At 42.5% G+C, this 22,345-nt stretch overlaps 1 protein-coding gene across 1 annotated transcript in view; it reads left to right on the top strand.

The window, feature by feature from the left end:
* The window catches only part of zranb3 (zinc finger, RAN-binding domain containing 3), a 65,143-nt gene that overhangs the window by 39,670 nt on the left and 3,128 nt on the right, over nucleotides 1-22,345 (top strand). Inside the window, exons 15-20 of the mRNA XM_086198957.1 lie at nucleotides 2,235-2,380; nucleotides 8,239-8,343; nucleotides 10,402-10,544; nucleotides 16,568-16,708; nucleotides 19,798-19,938; nucleotides 20,798-20,990. Of these exons, the coding sequence (XP_086055083.1) occupies nucleotides 2,235-2,380; nucleotides 8,239-8,343; nucleotides 10,402-10,544; nucleotides 16,568-16,708; nucleotides 19,798-19,938; nucleotides 20,798-20,990 (869 nt within the window). The remainder of the gene's footprint in view (nucleotides 1-2,234; nucleotides 2,381-8,238; nucleotides 8,344-10,401; nucleotides 10,545-16,567; nucleotides 16,709-19,797; nucleotides 19,939-20,797; nucleotides 20,991-22,345) is intronic.

Raw genomic sequence — 22,345 nt, 5'->3', positions numbered from 1 at the left:
TTGCTTATTTTTCCCACCTGCTGTCGATAAGAATGACCTCCACTGCAACATTAAATACATCATCTAGTAATATAATATGAGAAATGTCCCAAACTTTCTGACTCACAATCCAAGAGCACAACAAATGCTTTTACTGCATAACTTCTTTGTCATCGCAGTAAATCGTTATTCAGGATTAGCCCGGTAAGGTGTTCAATGTATTCAGGCTAAGCTAAGCTAATGCTAATCATTAGCAGACATTTTGGTTCCAATACCTCTGGATGAGGTTTTCATGAGACCTTTAGAAACACAAAACTAAGAAGAAGCAACATCAACCTTCGAATTGACATCAAACATAACAAACCTGCATTCAACCAAACATTCAGATGCTATGAATATGAACTTGTTTAGTTTAAATACCTCTGCAGTGCTTGAACTGTGCTCATAAACCAGCACAAACCCTGTGGTTCTGCTGCTGTTGGGCAGTGGGGACGTCTTTGTTCTGTAGATGCTGGTTCTGTCCCAAAACCAGCAGAGAGCCAGTGCTGGTACATGGCAGCACTTGTTCGCTGGAAACACTCTGCCTGTGTCAGTATTTTCCTCCACAAGCTAGTCAAATGAACACACACATTCTCTGCTGCGCACGCACACACAGACAAGGCAGACAACTGGCCACGTGAAGTGATTTAAGGCAAGTATTATCAGAGTCTTATAGGTCATTGTCTAAATGAAGCGTGGTCGAGCAGCGGCAGTCTCATTTCCAGCGCCTGACCTTTTCCTGCTAGATGCTGGCAGGATGAGCAAGCTACATCGCTGACATTAATGACCCGCTCTCTCTCTCGCTCTCTCTCTCTCTCTCCCCCTCTCCCTCCCTCTCCATCTGCGACTGCCATTTGATCACTCTCCCTCTCTTTTCGCTCTCTCACTGTGTTTTCATGCTGTTGTTCAGCAAATTCTTCTATGTACTTGTGAAAAATAAATTGGGAGGTTTCTGTCAAAGAAATTGGCTTTCTGTGTAGCTACACAGGATTGCACAACAATAAAAACATTTTTTTTGGGGGGGGGGGGGGGGTGGTAGTGAGGGAGAGGATTCTCCCTCTTTCCGGGAGTGAGGATGTGAAGATTGATTTCAATCTCATTTCTGTGTGGTAAGTACTGAGCTGGAACCAAGACGTGGTTAGATTAGCTTAGCATAGAGATTGGAAGGGGGTGGGAAAAGCTGCTCTGATTCAGTCCAAAGCAAAAACAACAAACACCACACAGGGGCATGCACAATCATAAATAAGTTATCAGTTTTACATTTTTGTATTTGTGCATGATAAACGAACAAGACAGCTTTAAAGGTCATGCCAGTATTCCATAAAAATGTGACTTCATTGGGATTGCCACAGTTTGAGAGAAGAAACAAGCAAAAGAGCTAACGCTGAATGAGTAAAGCTAGCTAGCGCTGAAAGCTATCCGATCACAAGCTAATTAGCTAGCCAACCTAGAGCGAGCTAACTGCAGAAAAGGAAAAAAAAATTCCACATTTTTTACAGTTTGAAACAATCACAGGAACAGAAAAGTTCGTACTACACCTCCTCTAAAAGTTCTTACACAGAATCCCCAAAACTTACTGTAAGTGTGCAGGTGCCTCCACCTCTGCCAGAACTTTACTGAGATCAGCTGTCAATCAAGGTGTCACACCCTTTCAAAACCAAAACCAGGCAGATCAAAGTGTGAACTCTTGAGCATTCATTGGGTGATAAAGCACAGAAGCGGCCTGTGATCGGACCAATCAGAGTAAGATTACCGAGCGTGTGTGTGGTTCAGTTTTTACACTTCAAGCTAGTTCCAAAATTTGACCAGTATTTTGCTGCGACTGTCTGATCAAGTCCTATTTTGAGAGACTTCCTGCTCAGACTCCTCACTCATGGACTGAGTGTCACATATAAAATAATTGCTGACACAGATGTCAAACTCACAAGCTAAAATTAAAAAAAAAAGAAGAAGAGATAACTTGTTGAAAGAAAGTCATCGTTTCCGCCACTGAAGATCTGACTTCCTCTCCTGTTTATATGAAAATGATGAATTACCTGGACTCTGTAATCAAGCAGCTCACAGTAGCGCCCGCATTTGAATGATCAGCTACTCTACAAATCCTCTTAATATTGCTCTGCGAGTCGGTGCATTAGCAGAGAAGCAAACCGAAGCGCCACGAAAGCCAATATTCTAAACTCTGAGATATTACTGAGCCTCTCGCTCTCTCCCTGCAGACCTGAGAGCCGCTGTGTGTCTGTCTGCTGCTGCTGATGCTAATGAGGGTGATGATGGAGAGGACGCCAGTGCTGCCCATCCTGTGTACCCGGGCCTGAAGTTCTGTGCCAGCCAGTACACTGAGCGAATATATCTCTACTCTAAGGTACTGAATAAGTGGTGTTCCAACAGCGTTAACCAATAATACCACCATCAATGTCATATTTAGTCCTCTTGTCAAAACATATCTCTAATTTGGAGACAGAGAAGTAAAAACCCACCTCGCCATTTCAGAGTTTTGATATCCACCTTTAATGTTTTGTTCGGCACCATCTTATTCCTGTCACACTAAAGCGCACGGTGAAGAAACCATAATTAATTCTCCCTCATTGAGATCAAGATCTCTCTATCAAGATGGAGCCGCAAACGACAATAGCGTGATGAAAATAAGAGTCGTGCCGTTCCCTCGCACGTCGGCAATTAGCAAACAGGGCGAGGGAGAGAAAATAGTCATAAACGACACTGTGAAAGTCAAAGTTTAATAGTCAGATGTGTTGGGAGCTAATGTTGATTGATAGAGCTGTGTGTTATTCCATTTACAGGCTACACGGCAACAGAAAGCTACTTTAATGAGCTCCGACTTGGAAAAAAACAGGTTTTAATGTGTCATTATAAGTTTAGCAGCGTATAAGAAAGAAGAAAAAAAAAAACCTGACTTGTACTGAATAACCTTGATGCTCAGCACAAACACTGGTTGTTGGAGACATTGATCGAGGCTGTGTGGTAAAAAGGGAAAGAAAAGCTCCTCAAATCCATTCATATTCTTTGGCTCAATACAAATTAAAGGTTTAGGGATTACAGATAGGAGTTAGCAAGGACACGCCCATCTTAGAGCCGTCTTTCAGCTTTCATGACTCGTCTACAATCTTTCCATGGACGCTGTTTTATAATTTTGATTTGAATTTAAAGGAGGACTACATCGGTCTTACCTCTCAAGATTAATATACTTGTACTGCATAGCGAGTTCAAACTGATGATGCTGTTTTCCAGGTATTCGTCAGACCTCACGTGCTTCTGAGGAAACAGAGATGCAAGCAGCAAACCGTTTCTTCATTTGGAGAACATTTTATTTCCGTTTCATTTTATTCATTTCAAAGTCCAACGCACATTCCTGTAAATGTCCCAGTGTTAGCCAGCTGGCTCATTTTCAACTTTGGCAAAATGTTCTGAATCCAATAACACCATAATGAATTTTGTTTAACATCTTTTATTTTGTTGGTAACCATTATATAATCACAATACAACACTTCAGGGTGTCATGACATTGATGCCGGGGAGGTTGCAAGCACACTCTGGCGTGTATTTTATCAGTTATGCATCCAGGTTGTTATGAAATGGGCAAAGTTTTTACTAAACTAAGATTTAGAGAATTTGACATACGTTTGCCAAACAAAGAGAACCTAAAGGCCTGAGGTATTATGAGAAGCGTGGTATCTCATATTTCTGAATACTATTAATTTAAAGTGAGGAAATCTTGAACTCTGTTGCATTTATTTGCCATCTGGTCTCAATTCTGTCTCTCGCAAGACATCCAGATTAAGGGAAGGGCGTCAGTGTATCCAAGTCATCTTTCTTGTTCTCGATCTGTCTGGTGGAACTTGATCTCGCTGTCTCTCACAGTTTACTGTTGAGTTGTGTTCAAAATGTGATGAGCGACAATGGCTGCTGTCTGTTAAGGGAGGTTTTTTTTGCTTGGTTATTTTTTTGGAGACCAAGCACCAAAGGTCCTGAGAAACAAAAGGAAACGCTTAAACCTTGATGACATCCAGTCACGTTAGATTCTGAACAACAAACTGTAGACAGCAGATTTCACCCAGGTTATCAAGTCAAATGCTCCCTCATCTCTCATCGCGTCCAGCAGACAACCACAAACTCTAGTTTAACCCCGGCCCGCATCTGATTACACTCCTGTGCATTCTGGACGCTCGTCTTGAGTGCCACTTGCCTACAGACCACCGTATTGATCCTGTTGTGATACTTAACGCCCCTTTGTTTCATTCATGAGGGATCAAATTCCTCCGGCACGAACGTAGATAAGAGACAAGAGGGTTTTACATAAAGAAGCCCAAAGTGCCAAACTGAATCACCGAGGGAATATTACCCTGACGGCAATAGACAAGTGTCATGTACGTGTGGCTGAGACGATAAGCCGCTGAGATAAATGTCCCCCGCTGTCGTTAAAATGATAAACTGGAGGAATTCTGGCTGGAAAGCTGTCACATCGGGATAATCCTGGAGCAGACGCAGAATTCACACAGGGGGCTGCTGAGTGCACAATCAGAGCAGGATTTATCACCAGGGTTTGAATGAGAAATATGGAGAGTATTAGGAATTTTAGCTCCATTTTCTACACATCAAACTCTTGTTTTATTCAAAGAATGACTGTCCCTGCTCTCAGGTGGGCGGTTCGTTTCATGCCAGCACAGTGGCCCGTGTACCGGGTTGATAACGGCACAATAGGCCGCTCTATGTGGCGAGTTTATGCACCTCAAAAGGAACACGCTATTCTCACTCCTGTGTGTACATTAGAATCCCATAGACCGCTAGTTAGCTTAGCACAATAAATGGTCATGGATGGGCTGCGTACACCGCACGAGTCGGGGGAGGATATGGTGTTCCTGGGCTGGCATGGTTACATGTGTTGTGGTAGTGAAACAAACACTAAGTTCACAAACAGCAGCGCTGGCAGACGTTCCTGCACTCTCCCTCAAAACCTGTGACTTCTGAGGTGTCGGGTTGTGTGATAAAACTGCATAGCTGAGGCGCTAATCCTGCTGTTTAATCAGCGTACCTGTGCAACACACCTGCCAGGTGGATGGATTCTCCTGGAAACACTGGCTAATAAGGTTTTTAACGCAATCGTTGACAAAAAAAAAGGGGGGGGCTAAAACAAATGTGTGTATATTTTTGTTGTTTCACCCGGGGTTTCTAGCATTAATGTGAACGCAGGGATGATTGCTTAGTAAAGTCATGCTCTCGACCTCTCTGATGGTTTGTGTATATCGCAGCACCTGTCCACCAGTACTGCAAACACGCAGGGAAAAACACTAGATTACATTGCAATCATGTACCGAAATTAAGTTCTTATCAATATTAGATCATGAGTTTATGTTAATGGATTTTTAAATTATCGTTGAGATTTTGGAATGAATCCTTGTTTTAAGCTGCTATATTATATTTGCCTCTGGTGAGCTTGTGGAGGATAGTGCACCTCTTTTCAATCGAGCAAACCTCTAATCCTATTCCATGCTGTTACAGCACTACCCGCTCCACCGATCCCCTGACTCTCCATGATATTTATTTTACCATAATCCAAATAAACACGTGGGCCACTGTGCATTGAAGATGCAGCACAGGAGAAAAACATCTTGATGTTGATTTGGATCTCCAAATCCATTTGCCAGCAAGCGCCAGATATTAACCTTTAGACTTTATCCTCCAGCTCCTCTTGCCCCGTCCGCCATCTCCACACCTGACTCGGCTCTTGCAGCTGAAATCCAGATTGCAGCTTTTAGCTAAATTCACTGGTCAGCCTCTTTCTTGTTGAATGTTTGGCACAATAGTGGACTTCTGAGTGGAGTTGATACGGAGGGTTCGTGGCGTAGAAATTGTTAGCGCTCATAAATGCTCTTTACTGTTGTTATTTACATTATTATGCAGTTACCTATAAGCCGCAGCAGTATTATAACCCATAATCACATTCTTGTGGGTATATGCATTTTTTTGTCCTCCTCATAATCCTCATTATTTCTAATGTATGCATGCTGTCACCAGAGAAGCATTTTCTTCAAAGTCGTCTACATATATTAGAATAAAGGGGAGACAACGAGCCATCACTAACGAGCTCCTTGGTTACCACAGCAATTACCATGGCAACCAATAAAGACTGAAGTGAGGCCAGTTTGCTGCACTTGGATGTAATTGGATAGCTCTGTAAATCAGTCAATAAAAGTCCGATTGTGTTGAACATATCTGTAGTTAGGTTGTTAGTTCAGGTTGAGCCACGGAGCGCATGTGACAGTTAGCAAAGAGCTAATTACACAGCATGGCTTTTGATGCTACCACCAAAACCTGAGAGGCCCAAATCATTTCCTAATGATTTTACTGATTCAAATGTCAAACTTGTTAAAGTAAGTATTTTACAGGAATGGATGTATAATCTAATGTCGTTTTCCAAGGAAGTTGTGTGGGTCCTGTTGACACCAACGCTGGCACTGCTACTTTTTTTGGGGGGTACAAAATATAATTTCAGTTGCAAATAAAAGAAGTCCAGCCCTCCTAATATCCTGGGGGGCAGCCTAACGCTCAGGTGCCTTCACGTGGTTTAACTGTAACACTTCTGATGATACTGGTTAACATGATAATTCAGTTGAGTTCAGGTCTGCGCTGCTCATGATGCTTTCACAAAAATGATCTTAGATCCTGATAAAGAAATCTCCCTTGTGCCATGTTTTGTTTTTTGCTTCTTTTTTAGCTGAATATTAAACCGTATTGGACAGTTCTGTTTTTGCACTGCGAGGTTTCCATACGAAGAAATTAAAAAGGCTCATTTGACTCAATAAAGTAGAATGTGCTCTGAGACGGCACTGAATCACTTAAGTTTTTATCCAGTTAATAATCATAAATAATTTATACACCTTCTTACTCAAATTAAAATTTCGACCTTGATAGTGGTGCTGGATGAAAAGTAAAGAGATCAAGGAAAAGTCAGTTCATTTCGGTTAGGACTGTGAACGTCATATTTTATTTTAATGTGACGATTTCATGCGTTTAAGTATTAGCATGACTAAACTTGAAAAATACATGCAGGAAAGCATGTCTGATGCTTGTAAGAGAGTAAAATCTTAAAAATGTAACCTGAAAAATACAAAATGAAGTCAAAGAAATGTGACGCATGTACAAGTGGTCTAATCTAATGTACGAAATAAGCAGGAGATGCATATTTGAGTCAAGTAAACGCCCTTTGCCATCCAGTGGTATTTACTTGATGGCATGATTTGTTTGCAATTGAACCCTCCTCCACGTTGAATAACAGCCATATTACTCTGACATTTATTCTTGTCACGAATATGTGACAATAACTCGCAGTCATTCACAGGGAGGGACGCTCGGCGAGTAAACATGCACGCTTCTATTCCTGTTTGTTCCACCGGTGACTCAGAAGCAAATCCCACATCCCACCAACTCTTCTGGAACCATTCAGAGACATGACGGGATCAGGTGGCGCCACCGTGTAGCGCAGCGCCATTTACCACCTCGACCAGTGTTTTATAGGAGTGTCTCTGCCTCACGAGTGACGATGAGAGGTCTTGAAGCACATCGGGGTTTAAGAACATTGGCATTATTAAAATGATACATTTCGAGATTAATTTTCTGTCACACTACTAATTGCTTCAGCTCCACTAAGTTTAAATATGTTTTAAATAGTAATGTGTGCTGCAGTACTTTTTTCCTCAACTTTGCAGAGTAATTAAATGAATATAAAGCACCAGCTTTTAAAACAGTCTGGAAGCGCTGGCCAAAGAAAAATGTAATTCTGTCAGCACCAATCTCATCCAGAACGACTGCAATTTGTAGTGGTGTTGGGAGGAGGAGGCTGAAGTTATCATTGGTAGAAGGACTTATTTACGCTGCTTCTTTGTCCTGTTAGGGGAGCATGAGCGTATCCAAAAAGCAGACATGTTAGCAGCAAAAACTGAGACCACAAATGAACATTTTTCTTTATTTTCAAAACATTTTGCAAAACCCTTGAATCTAAATCTTTGCACATTTCCATGCATTTTAGATTTTCATGAATTTTCTTTACTTTAATCTTTAATTTGACACAGCAGAGCACCAGTTGCCGTAATGTTGCACAAGTGATTTTATCAGTAGTAATAGCAGTAGCGGTGCTGGTAGCACTGCAGATGCGTGGTAGTATCACATCTTCTTGCTTAAGGCCATCTCCATCTCCTCATCTGTTAGGACGCTACTGCGTTGAACTTGAGCTTCGTCCCTCTGGACATCAAACTAACCAACTGGGATGACCTGCCTGAGGCCTTCAGCCGGCGCCGGGAAAATCGAATGCAGGTCTGCTCTTCCCCCGCCACACTGCTTGTGTGTGTGTGTGTGTGTGCGCGCGCGTGTGTGTGTGTGTGTCTTGTGTGAGCTTTGATATTCATGAGTGTGTGTGGGTGTGCATGTGGATCAAAGTGTTAATGCTGTGATTTACCTACTTAATGTGTTGTTACTTTAAAATCACCTTAAAAGGCCATGCAAGGGTTAAGGTTGTAGAAAATGTCTTGTGCCAGTTTTTCATACACGTCTCAGCTAGCATAGCAGCTATGGGCTGACCTTAATTTTAGACTGAGATAAGTTGATGCAGTCAGATCCCGGTGAAGATGAGGCACAAGGCTGTGTGGGGTTATTACAGCTAACTGATATCAGTGTGTCCCTGCGATGTGAAACTAATGACACCACCGATCATGAGGAAGAAGAGCAGCAGCACAGCATCAGGAGCCTGACTGATAGGTGGAATATGGACACCCGCTTCCACCAGTGCAGAGCCTGGAGGGAGGAGGTGGGGGATGATGGAGAGAGCGGAAAAAGAGAGGGTGGTTTGGGCAGCCTGAGATGGGCCAAGGAGACCGGCAAAAGAGAAAGTGCCGTTTTATGAGGGTCGTTAAAGGAGACAGATCATCGCTCCAAACGACCCTCCACGCCAACCAGCTAATATTAAATCCTGCAATCTGCCACGGTGGTGGCAGAGCCGCTGACTGACTCCCCACCTGTCACCTTGTTTATGTTGCTTTGTAAAACGAAGGCGTGAGTTGCATCCATCCTCGGACCCATCATTTACGCCCTGTTACGCACCGATTGTCCATCAAAATCAATACTAAGCAAGCAGTTTAGCGTGGGCTGCCACACGCTGAGGACGGGGAAGCAGTGGTGTGTAAACTCACCCACACCCAGTCAGAGTTCACAGTGAATCATTAAAAAGAACGCCAGATAGCCACAATTCATGCATACTTCTTTTTTTCTGAGTGTAATGTTCTGTGTTTCCCAAGCCCACTGCTGCTGAAGATTGTCAAAAAAAATAGCTTGCATGTCTTTTTTTTTTTCTTAAAGATATTAAAAAATAAAGTGGTAATAACATCCAGGTTGCAGCCAGTGAACGGGTCCACTCAGGTTACCGTCATCTGATGATTCAGAAGTGTTTGTTTGAATTGGTGAACCTGTTTAGGGGAAAAAAAGAGGATGATTAAAAATGGTTTTTGTTTGTTTGTTTTTTTTTTATCTAAAAGCTTGAGAAATTCTGACCCCAGAAATTTACAGAGGGAAAAAAAAAAAAACATCTTTGGTATTCAGTTGACATTATTGTCCAAATTAAGTTGATGGTGAAATGCTTTGTTGTCAGGCGCAACACAAATGATCACTACTAATTACTTTATTTGTGTTTTAGCATCCACATTACAGTGGGATATATCAACATCAGGAAACATCCACAATTACAGTTTTCATGCTTTCAGCCACCACCCCGACCTATCAGACCCACTTATTCTTTTCATCCTTTTTCTTTTCTGTTGGTTTTATTTGGTGATATATACATCTGCTGTGTGAAACATTTTTGCTTTTAAGGCAGCATTTCTGCTCAGATACTTATTATTCACCTGCTAAAACCTCTCCAAAGCAAGCCTGGCTGGTAGGATCGCTTTGCTAACTGTTTGTATGATGCATATTGAGTTTTATCTCCACACAAATAATGTTTTTGTGAGGTATCATCCATGGAAAAATAAACCCTTCTCAAGAGGAATATTTGTAGGTAAATTGTCCATTTCGTATTTTGCCAGTGGATTTTCTTTGAGTTCTTTACTTGGTTGAAAGTACACAGCTCCTTTTCTTTATGGTTTGATTGGTTTATTCAGCTGTCTGGAAAGTTGCGTGTGTGTGTGTGTGTGTGTGTGTGTGTGTGTGAGTGTGCGTGCATTGCAGTATTTGTTTGAGTTTGATTTATTTTCAAAACTGGGTGGGGAAAAAACCCCATCTCCAGTGTCCAAACTATCAATTTGCGTGGGAGATGAAGTCTCCAGTCGTTCTGGGGTGAAGGTTGAAGCTGAATATGAAGTGAGATGTCGTGTGTCCCTGCAGGTGCTGCGCTTTGTGCAGGAGTGGAGCAGCCTGACGGCCATGAAGCAGAAGCTGCTGCGACGCAGTGGCCTCCTCTTCCACAGCCCCACTCTGGGCCTGCAGCAGCTGTCCGCCGCCCAGCGCCCTCACTCAAGCACCAAGAGGTCAGACTCTTGCTGGAAAGATGCTCTTGAAAGAAACATGTGACTTTGACTTTCAAAACTTTACCCCCCTCCCCCCCCCAAAAAAATACAGTGAAGCTTTAACATCAAAAACACAGGAAAAGCCTGTCAGAGTCTAATTGTTCATGCTAACATGGACTGCTAATATTAGCATGTCAGGCTAACGATCAGTACCAATATTCTAAATAAACTAAAGCTCTCTCCATAACTACCACACTCACTGGATAGAAAACCTCATCAGATGTTAGCTGGTTAGCATTTCACCTGTTAGCCATCACCCTAACCTTGCTCACACCCAGGTTTTTCATATGTAACTATTTCCCGTCATGTGTCAGCACTCGTACGGACAGTTTCTTTTCCAGCAGTTGACATTATACGTAACACGGTACTGTGTAGTATTGCTAGCTTGCTAACTTAGATAGTGAGGAAACTGTAACTTTCCTGTAAGTCTGAACGCTTAAAAAAGTCGGCTGGAGACAGTGTTCACCAGCTGGTGCTCAGGCTAGCTGTATTAGCCAGCTAACCAGTGCTGACACCATGTGACAGTTACAGTTGTCTTGCTATTAATGAGAAGCTGTTTGCTTGTCTGACCCCAAGCACCTTAGTAAATATATATTAGCATTGGAAAAAATACCGCCCACCACCACACACACACACACACACACACACACACACACACACACACACACACACGCATGCACACACTCTTGCCTCATGAGCTGATCAGTGTGAATTTTAAATGCAGTGCGGGAATATTTTAAAACGGTGGAAACAGTGAGATGAATTAGTTCCCAACATTATGTCAGAATCCAATTGGCGACGTGTGAGATTTCACAGGAAAAACAAGCAGATTTGTAAATGCTAACTGCCCCAGGCACCATGGAAGACAGAATAATAGTTGTGTTTGTGTGTGTGTGTGTGTGTGTGTGTGTGTGCGCTTGCACGTGTGTGTGGGTGGGTGTATCAAAGGGTGTCAGCTGAGGCATGAGAGAGGATGGGATGACTGCTGTGTATGTGTACATGCATGATTTTTTTTTTTTTTTTTTTTGACAAACAAGCATTGTTGCTGACACACTAATTACAGCGGGCATGGGTAGAGGCAGGGAGAGTTTGCCAATTACAGGGTAGACACGTGTGTGTGCTTGTGTGTGTTTCTTTGAGAAACTCAACCGGGGGAACGTGTTTGGGTGCGTGAACCTAATCAAGGTGTGAGTAGGAGGCAATTGGCCCGGCTTGATTTGATACCTGTTTGATTTATACACTAATCAGAACCAATCAAGCTCTTGCTCGGGCTCAGCGGGGCGATCGCGGCTCACCTTCGTAGCACTGAGACGCTCAGTTTTCACCTTCCCCAAATATAATGCACTTTGCCTGGGTCCCCAACACTGTTGATCCTGTCATCATCAGCCACTCACTGTGATTTACTGTGATTGTTGGAGGGTTATAATCCAGTTTGCGTCCTGCATCCTAAGCACACCTCGTTGCTGGAATTACTGCAAACATGGACTGTAAATGGTTTATTGCCTCCATAATGGGCCACAGGAACTGGAGAAAGGGGCTTTCTTTTGTCCCGTACACATTCTCATTATCTACACTTTGGTGCAAAATAAGACCAGAAAAACTAGTTGTTTTCACTGGCAGCTGTGTTTTGTATTCAGAGCTTGTCAGTTAGCAGTATTACGCAAAAATTTTGAGGCCTGTGTTGCATTGTTTCACGTCGGGTTTGTTTGAGTTGGCATTGGTGGATTGACTTGCTCTTCAGTTGCTCTTTTGGGTTTAATTAACGGTCCTCTTGACCGGTTCATTGTAATGAGGCTGTACGACGATGACGGGGCTGGATAGCAGACAGGAAACCCTTCATCTTACATTAACCCTCTCAATTCCCTGCAGTTCCTGGCTCTTTTTGCTCCTGTCACATTTACACTGGCTGCAAGCTTTCTTTTGTTTTGTTTTTTTTTCCTTATTTTCTTTTGCATTCCTGCATCGCTATGGAAACAGCACTCTCATGGCTAGAGAGCACAAAGATGTTTTTGTACAGATTATATATATGTATATATATATATATAGATATAGATAGATAGATAGATAGATATCACTTGCTTTAAAAAAAAATCTCCACATTATTTGCTATATTATTGACTAAAAACATAAAATCAGTGTAAAATATATATTGGCAGAATTTTACCAAAAGGTTTTCAAGTCCTGCATGTCAGACGGATCTTTGTCACGTGCATCATGGCGTTGTTACTTCATTTTCTGTGTCTTTTTTTGTGCAAAACTTGTGTCACTGATTTTCTTGGAACTCAGCTAGAGGATAGGACAAGGAAGAACCATTAGTGTTTTGGAGGCGATCCATATTTGGTAATCACTTTTTTTTTTAATGTGTTTTTCGCAAAATATCTCAAAACTAATGGATGGAGTTTAATGAAATTAGGTGGAAAGATATAATGTTACAAATAAACAAGACCGTGATTAACTTAAGAGGCTATCTGGAAAGTTGTAGATGGCTGTAATCTGTATTTTTCTCCAGGTGTGCATTTGCTTTAATTTTGAATAGATGCAATTAAGTGACTGCAGAATCTAAGTGGGAAGCAGTGATTGGCAGCCTGTCAGCTGGTATAAATAGTCCACAGTTCCTCTTTTGTTATTTAATGCAGTCCAGGTGCACCGTTAATCCTGGGTAACGTGTAGATGATAATGATGACAATCAGGGTCAAAATAAGCTATCTGATGTGAGTCTTTGCAGGTCACGTAATTTCCACTGAAGCAGCTTGAAGTTGCACACGTCTGACACTGAGGAGAGTGTTCCAGTAGCAGCCATGAAGGAGAGCAGAGCAGCAATCAATCACAGCACACACCCGAGAGGCAGCTTGTTAGTTTGATTTCACACACCTGAGCAGTGTCTGGCCCTGGCGCTGCACCGCAGGCTGAGCCAGACTGCTGTCTGTGGCTTTGCAGGTCAGCAGGTACGTTGTCAGCAACCTGCTGCCACCGCGGGCCTGCAATCGCACTCCTGCAGCTGTGCATCAAATGGCTAGCAGCAGAAAGCCTTGTCCAAATAATCCAATAAAAACCCTGTTAACTGCTGTGTTTTGTCAGAGCTGCTGCAATCTCAAGCACTTAGCTGTAACGTGTTTACATCCACTGGAGCCATCAAAACTAAAGAAGGTTCTCTTAAAAGGTGCCAAATTGTGTTAAGTGCTTTTTCTTCCACATAAAGGCTTTTTTTTTAATCAATATTCAAATCAGGGACATTTTTTGCCCAATGGAAGGTCGTGACCCCTGCAGGAATGTGTATTGCATTTGTGTCATTGTCAATAAAAACACATCAGAAACTCAGTTGTGCTCCACAGCACTACTACTGGCCAGAAACACAACTGCAGTGTGTACAGATGGGAGGAGCACACTGAGTTCTTCAGTCACTTTGCGTGTTTTATTCTTGTCAGTTACCAGACTTGACTCTGAAGTCTCTCGGAGAGGTCTGATGCCAGGCTTTCCAGGAACAAAATGGCATTGTTTTGGACGTTGGGACATTTTCAGCCACGTTTCTGTTGACGTAAACTGGTTATATTTAGTTTCAATCATTGTTCATCATTTCAACTGCAAACCATGACTTTTTTTGAGAACCTTGACCAACTGCTTTTTCTTTTTATATCTTATTTGACATCTCAAAACGCTTCCCCGAAAGACACATGTTCAGACACAGAAGGGGTTTTGGGTGAAGGCATAAAATGCAGCGCTAAGTTTCTTGAGTCTGTCCAAGCACCTAGCTGCATAAAAATCATGCAAACACACACCTTGTGTGTGTCCCAGAAGCGCAGTTGGACTCCAGTTTAGTGTGTCGTTTCATCCAGGCTCTGTGCTGGGACTGTTTGACGCAAAGGAAGCTCCTGTGTTTGATGGAGACTTACCTTCTTCCTCATCTCCCCTCAGTTTCCAGAGAAACTTCTCCTCTTTGATGTGTCTCCCTCCTCCACTTTCTGCCTCCTGTCATCCATCTTTTTTCTTTATTATTTATACCTTCCACCTTCTTCTTTCCGCCTCCCTCCCTGAGAAAGTATCTGTCCAGACGGAGGTGCTGAAAATGCATTGAAATGTCACTGAATAGCCTGCAGGGCCGAGCCGAACCACTGCAGAGTTTAACACCTTCCTCCATCAATAGCTTCATAGAGCCTAGACTTTCATTACAAATCAAGAAAGCCACCAGAAGTAAAATACACAAAGATTTGGCTCAAAATAACATGTGATTTAATGTTCATATGAACTTTTAACATCGTCAGTCGTCTTAAATACTTAAACCTGCTGATATGTTTTTCCTGGTAAACATTTCTTCTTAGTTAAAAGGTGCTGATTTATTTTCCTATCTTCAACTTCTCTGAGCTGTTCCAATTATTGATTTCATCTCCGAGGTGGCAGTAAAGTTTGATCAAGCATAGCTGTCAAAACAAATGTTTGGAAAGTACAACATCAATTCACAAAGCAATTAGCGATGAGCTTCATCGCCAGAGTTGATTGTGTGTGAAATGGCTGCTCCATGTCTCTGCATCCATCTTCTCTTACCTCACATTCTGTCTTTCGTCTCTCTTTTTCTTTCATTTTTGGAGCCGTACTTTTGTGTTTCATGAACCGATAGCCGTTCACTTTTCTGCTGGTTTGTCAAAGTAAGACATTTCTCTCGAGTTATTACAGGGGAAAATACACCCTAACACCATGAACTCGACAAAGAGAGAGAGGTTTGTATTTCTTAAGTCTGACTAAAACTTGGACAATACCATTTATCCAGGAAGTCTCTGCTTTCAGTCCAGAAATAGTTCCAGCAAACATGGTGAACCACAGCTCTTTTTTTTGCAGTGATTTTAACTGCAATAAACAGAACTTTGAGCTGTGCAGGTGCTGGTATTTTACACATCTGAGCTGATGTGAACGAGGCGAGTACTCCTACTAGAAACACTCTATGCAGTACATATGTGTGATCTGTAACTCATGAACTCTAAAGGGGAAGAACTTACACCATGAATTCTTCATGATGGGACCCTTAGCTGCTCTATGCATTACCTCACTTAAATATCATTCCATTATGTGCTTATTATGTAGATTCTGACCTTATTTCATAAAAAGCAGATCATATTTTGTTTGGAGCAGTAATGTGGTGTTCCATCAGAGGCAGAACAGACTGATTAAATTTCCTTCATTTTAATTTTTCAAAACTGTTACCACCACATTTTAGAGGACACATTGATGTGATTTCTGGAAGGGGGAATTAAAGTTGGATGATGATTTAATAGAAGAAGGTGGGAGCATCCATTTTCTGTTTATTGATACGTACGTTTCTTATGTAATGTCCAACTGTTCATTCCATGAAGAGTTCTTCTGGAGTTATTCTTCAGTGTCACTGAGCAAGACGCATTACGACAGGAGTGCTAAATGTTTAGTCTGACCTTTGACCTCCCTGCAGAGGGAGAAAGATAATTGCGCCGCTGGGTCTAATCCTGCGTTTCTTCCTCTTGCAAAAGCCTCAGTGATACATGACGGCCATTTGTCACGTTCTCCAACAGCAGTAACAAAACACACACACACATTTATTTATTTCTCTTAACCCTAAACTTCTCTCTGGTGTCGTCTGACAACTCTGACTGACATCCCGGGGTCAATTTAATCCCATCCAGATTGATATGTGGTCTTTGGTGCAATTGTACACCTCGCATCTTTATTACAACAGCTATAAAAACCCGGGGTGGGATAGATGGATTAGATTACATGATTGACGATCCCTGTGGGGAAATTAGATTATGGGATTCAGCAGGGGAGGAGCAGACCCGGAATGTGAGCGCACATACTGAATAGAAAAAAAAGCAGAACCTGTGCGGTTAAGCATCAATGACAACAGTGGGTGAGACCCTGATTCTAATTCTGCCCAGTTTACGGATGCTTGAGCTTCACACGTGAAACAGATCTCTTTTTAACGGTTATGTAACAACAACAAAAATCCTCCGGTGTCCTCACAGGTACCTCAGCCGAGACGAGGTGGCTCAAGCCTCCCTGACCAAGGCCCAGCAGGAGGGAGGCAGCGTCCGAGTGGTCACCAAGCAGAACTTCTTCAGCAAGAGGAGGTCTGCCTCTTCGCTAGCACCACCTGCTGCAGAAAAGTAGGTTTGAGGGTGGAGGTGGTGGAAGAAAAGTGTGAAAAAATGTTTTCACAGCTCTTTTTGAAGAATTGCCAAACATAAAATGTAAAACCTGAATAGCTGAGTACGTAGTATCGTGCAGGGGAAGCACAAAACTCATGTCCAGTCTTGATTGCAAAGGTGGAGGGGATTTTTCTCATTATTCTGCTTCCTCTTTGAGAATATTTTCATTGTCCTTCCCTCCTCTGTCTCCATGGAGATCTGTATGTGCCTGGAGTGAGCGGCTCAAAGGCCTACTGAGTTAGTAGAGTAAATATAGACCATAATACAATCTACAACAGCCACCCCAGGAGGGAGAAACGAGACCATTTAGAAAGGATCATCAACAGAGAAAGAAGCAAAGATGGCGGATGAGTGACGAGTATGACGCCCCATCTCCCAAACTATCTGTTGTCTGTTTGTTGGCAGAATCAATACTTAATCAAATCAAGCCACAGAACATGTGAAGAAATGACTAATAGCTTGTAGCTGTCACATTTGATAAATGCAGTAAATAGATTTTCTCTTCATTTTTTTAATTACTGGTCGCGTGAGATCTAATATTACCTGTTAGTCAAATGTAGCCTGTTCAGTTTCACCCGTTCACCAACTGACACAGACACATTCTTTGGTTTTGAACATTGTCTGAAGCAGAAACATGATTAGCTTAGCCTAGCATGAAGACTTTAATTATGGGCTCGCTCTCGAGTCCACAAAACTCCCTCGTTAAATTATTGTAGTGTTGTAGTATCTGCTCTCCAGTATAAAAGTCAGATCTTAGCTAACAGCCCTTTAAAAGCAAATGTTTAATCTAAAGCAATTTATGTAGCAGTGAGAATTAATGAGTGTGCTTGATGCAAGGGTTAGTTGTGGGTTACATGAGTTTGTAACATTATGAAAGCAATACTTTTTTTTATAACCGTACTTTGGGAAATAGATACATTCTTAAATTTCAGCCATACAACTTGTAAACCGCACAATTGCCTCATAGAGATAGTCATTTAATCAGATCTGACAAAAAACTGATTAAGCTCAGGGCTAAAGTAAAAAAAAGAGTTTCTCTCTTTCTCTCTCTCACTCACACACACACACACACACACACACACACACACACACACACACACACACACACATTTCCGAGCTGGGAAAAGAAAAAAAAAATCTGTAAACTGAGATGTTTTTTCCCAATTTTCCGAAGCACAACTGTCCAGTGTGGGCGGTCACAGGAAGCGACAAATTAAAATGTTAAAAATAGAACATTCTTCCCCCCTATTACCATGTAAAATTGAATGTGTCAGGTCTTTATCCTCGCGCGTGCCTCTGCTTTCCTTTGGTAGGCAGCCTCGCAGATCAGCCGGGGTGGTAAACATTAGCAGGCTGCGCGCTGTTTGCTGAAGGCATGTTGCATGATTTCTGGGGTTTGAAGTATGGGTTTTCAGAGGGTTACCTCATGCTGTGATGTAGAGATGCCCACATGCTCGCTCGCTTTTGCATTAACGAATTTCAGTGACATCATAGCTAAATGTAAAGTAATTGTTTTTGAAATATTATTTGCTGTAAAATGTTTTGGTTTTTTTTTTACTCCTGCAAACCCTCCACATCGAGGTATTTTCTTTTCCCATAGAACCATGTCTTCGCCATTCTCAGTTTGGGCAAAACAGTAAAAAGTCTATTTCTGTCTCTTTCATCCACTAGACATTGCTGGCACAGCATGAGTCTCTTGGTACTTCCAATTTTTGGTATCTTCTCAAGTTTGAATCACCAAGGTTCCTTTTTAGAGGGTTTTCTTCTCCATTTCAATGATTAAATATCTCTCTGTAGTGCGGTGTCTCTCTGGCTCTTTGTTCCTGTCTCTGTCAGTCGGAATTGTAAACCGTGGGGGAAGAGAATTGAGTCCATCTGTCCCCTCCAATGTGGCTCTCGCACCCTGCTGGGACAACATGGCAAATGCCCAAACTCTCTGTCCTCTGCCAAAAAGGACAAGCTCACACATACACATACTTGAATTTCACATATATGCTCTCAGAATATTTACACGTTCACACACACACGAGCCATATGTCCCTCCATTCAGCATCCGCAGCACTGACTCCTTCACAATCAAATGAATGCCTTCTATTTGACTTGTTGTGCTGAGAGACCTGGTCTTTGTATTGACTGTTTACAGATGTAGTCAGTCTCAGGGGTCAAGGTAACCTCACATGCGCACGAGGGCCGAGAGTCCTTCGGCATTTCAAGTTCAGCCACTTATGTCCTGACATTCAGAATGGTTATGAATGCCGCTTTTTGTCATTGTTTGTTGATGAAATACGTTGTATTGGCCTTGCTTCGACCTGCTCGCTCTGATTTAATAAAATCCAGAGCCAAATGAGTCACCTACACCTAGCAGTACATATATGAATATAAAGTGTTAGCATGTCGACAGCTATCATCAATAGGCCAAGCTTTCATTTACACACACTATTTTTTCATGAAAGGGATGTCCAGACTTTTCATTCACAGCATCGAGCTTCAAATGCATTTTACCCTACATTTCCCATCATGCATCTAAGTAGCATGTATGATGAACTCACGATGACATCATTCGTTCACACCGATCGATCCTACTTTTCCTATTTCGTCACCTTCTTAAAATGATTGTCAGTCTTTTTTCTTTTGGTTAAATCAACTCCTGATGATGTTTTGTCTCCGGTTCTTCGTGTTTTCTGAAAAACTTCTGCGATTATTTTAAGAAGGCGACGTTATGCCTTTTAGCTGGGGAGGTATTTTGTAATGTTGGCTTTTACTTGAGAAGTTGAACCTCCAGCAGCCTGCGGTTCATTTGTGGATGAGCCTACATTTATTGGGTTTCTGCCAATAAGTCCTTAGAAATTCTTCAAACCACCCTGAACTCTTCCATAAAACATTTCACTCACATCTCTGTAAATATACACATCATCCACCCGAGTGATTTAAGTTCCAATTTTCTTGCAGGATTTTAATCAGCTCATGGTCACACAACATGCGGTTAAAGATGAAAATAAGAAGGATCTCATAGTCTGAATGTGATCTTTTTCTTTTCCTGTATACAGGCAGGATGAGGAGCCCTGTAAGACTGTGGAGTCCAGCTACCTGCAGGCGGTGGACAGCCACGGTGTCCCTCTGTGTCTGTCCTGCCAGCAGGCCTGCCCGACCACCGGCGGGGCATGGGACACCCGATTCTGCAGCCACAAGTGAGTAGCGAGTTTTTGTCGTTAAGAAGTATGAAAGTTCATCGCCAAAAGCCGAGTCATGGATGCTGGAAGCACCAGATGTGTAGGGTTTATCGCTTCGGGACAATGCAGACAGTCTTCGGCAAACTGTCAGGGAAAGAAAAGCACGTTAAATTAACTTTGAAATAAACCTTCTGTACTGGCTCTTCTCTGTGCAAAAGCCCACCCATCTGGCACCTAAAATTAAATTCCACTCCGAGCTCCACAACAGGCAGAATTGTGAGCAAAACAAACATGTTGACTTCACCTTACTGCTTTGCTGAATTTGCTTTGAAGAACACACACGCTGATGGCTAGTTCTGTTCCCAAATGAGACCGCAACATTTATCATGCTTGTTTTCCATCCTCGACTGGTTATTGCGGCATTTGAACACCAGTATGATGAATGTACATAAAGGGAAGTGGAAGAATACTGGAGGTTGTCTCTGCGTTGTCGTGCTGTCCTTCAGTGAGAGGCTGCACCCCCCCCCCCCCCCCCCCCACTCACATGGTCACTCTGAATGAGACCCTTAACCAAGTTTCTCCTCTATCATCCCTTTAGTCTTCCAACCCATTTAAGACCGAAATTCAATTTTCTCGAGTAGTTTTTCAAGAGACAAATTCTGGTCAGTCAGTCAAGGTGAGATACTTCTCTATATCTGCTGTTATTAAACTTCCAACACAATTTATTTTTTGTCAAACGATGTCTCCTTTCAGCAAAGTAATAACTGTGGTAAATATATAAAAAAAGCTGAATTAGACTTCAGAGTTTCATGCTGTGTAGAAAAATATGCCTGGTATTCTTTTTGATATCAGTGACCAGATCCTCTCCCACCCATAGGTGCCAGGAAGAGTTCCAGTTGCGTTCCAGCCAAACGTACATGCGCTCATGGGTGCTGGAGGCGGAACAAGGAATCTGTCAGCACTGTGGCCTCCATGCTCATGACCTCTTCCTGAAGGTCCGGGACGCACCGCCATCCCAGCGCAAGGAGATGCTGGAGAACACCTGGCTGTCACAGCTGTCACTCAAACAGGTAAAACAGTGCACCGCATCAATGGTGCCGACTCGGGCATTTACAGTAAGAGGGTGCCAAAGCATGGAAGCCGTCTCGTCTAAAAGCTTTCTATCCAATCCAGGCAGCACAATTCTGTTTTGTCCTCTGAACAGTAGATTTTGAGACAAACTTGCCGTCTTGAACATGTTTTTTTTTTTTTTGTTGGTTCCTGTAGCAGAAGGGTTGAACAAGGTGGTGAAGTAGAGGAGAATCTCGTCTGAAATAGGCGGCCACTGGCAGGCTTCTTGTGCTGTCAGCCATCTTGGAATTCCCTGGGATTATCCAGAGAATCTGCTCTATTTCTGCTGCCACAATACCGCAAAGTCACCAGCTTGTCGTCAACCTACACAGAGAGGAAATGGAGTTCCAGTATTGACAGCTCGTGTTGCGTCGCTAGCCAGCCTAAGTATGAGCTATGAGAAAACTAGCCGCACGACGAAAGCTAAAGTAAACTGTAGAATGTCATTCAACATAATCCTGTGTGCTAATGAGTCTAACCCAAAAGTGACAAAAGAGTGAGTTATTTGTGGGCCTAGCGAGTACATTTCACCCTAAACCCTGGCATGTCAAGCATCTCTGAGCTCTCAGAAACCTCCCACTCCCTGAGTTCGACATCATGTTCTCCGACCTTGGAGGTTGAAACTTTCCCTCCTCACAGTTGCTCATGAACACACTATTATAGCCACAGTGTACGTCTGAGTCAGACCACTCAATCGTTGACTCCATAGTGAACACTTACGTAACCCCTGACTGGAAGTGCTGTGGCAGCTAGCAGAGGCACAAGGTGTTGAGGTTCTCTGAATATTCTGGATTTTCGAGAGCCCTACAAAGTATAAAGAATTCAGACACTTGAATGAAATGGACTGCAACTATATAATGCTTGACACTAAATGTGTTTTTGGAGCTGAGTTATTTGAGAGAAAAAAAATTGGTGACTTAGATGCTAGCATGTCAGTGATTAACATGTTCACCATCGTGGTTTAGCATGTGAGCTACTTACAACCCTAACACAACAGTCAACACAACTGAGGCTAAGATTGTCTTCGGAGACTAAGATGATGTGTTGAGGGTAAAATGAGGTCGCTAGAACCTTTAGTGAAGTTAAAAAATGCTAAAATACACACAACTTCTTAGCCGTAGCCTCCTGATGAGAAACTAATGTGGCTCTCCTTGTCAGCCGTTTAGTTTGGTGTTTGAGTAAGTGCAAAAAAACCCACTCCCAATCCCTTCCACCTACGCACATATGCATGCACACACACACACACACACACACACGCAAACACAGGTTGATCTGCACTCCAAGGGGCCAGCTCCCAGTAAATGGATTGCTGGGC

The sequence above is a fragment of the Aulostomus chinensis genome, chromosome 1, assembly GCF_037954235.1.
Source record: "Aulostomus chinensis isolate RoL2024-O1b breed Wild chromosome 1, RoL_Achi_v1.0, whole genome shotgun sequence".
Classification (NCBI taxonomy): Eukaryota; Metazoa; Chordata; class Actinopteri; order Syngnathiformes; family Aulostomidae; genus Aulostomus; species Aulostomus chinensis.
Note: the sequence above shows the minus strand (reverse complement) of the source record. Positions and strands in the feature narration are given on the sequence as shown.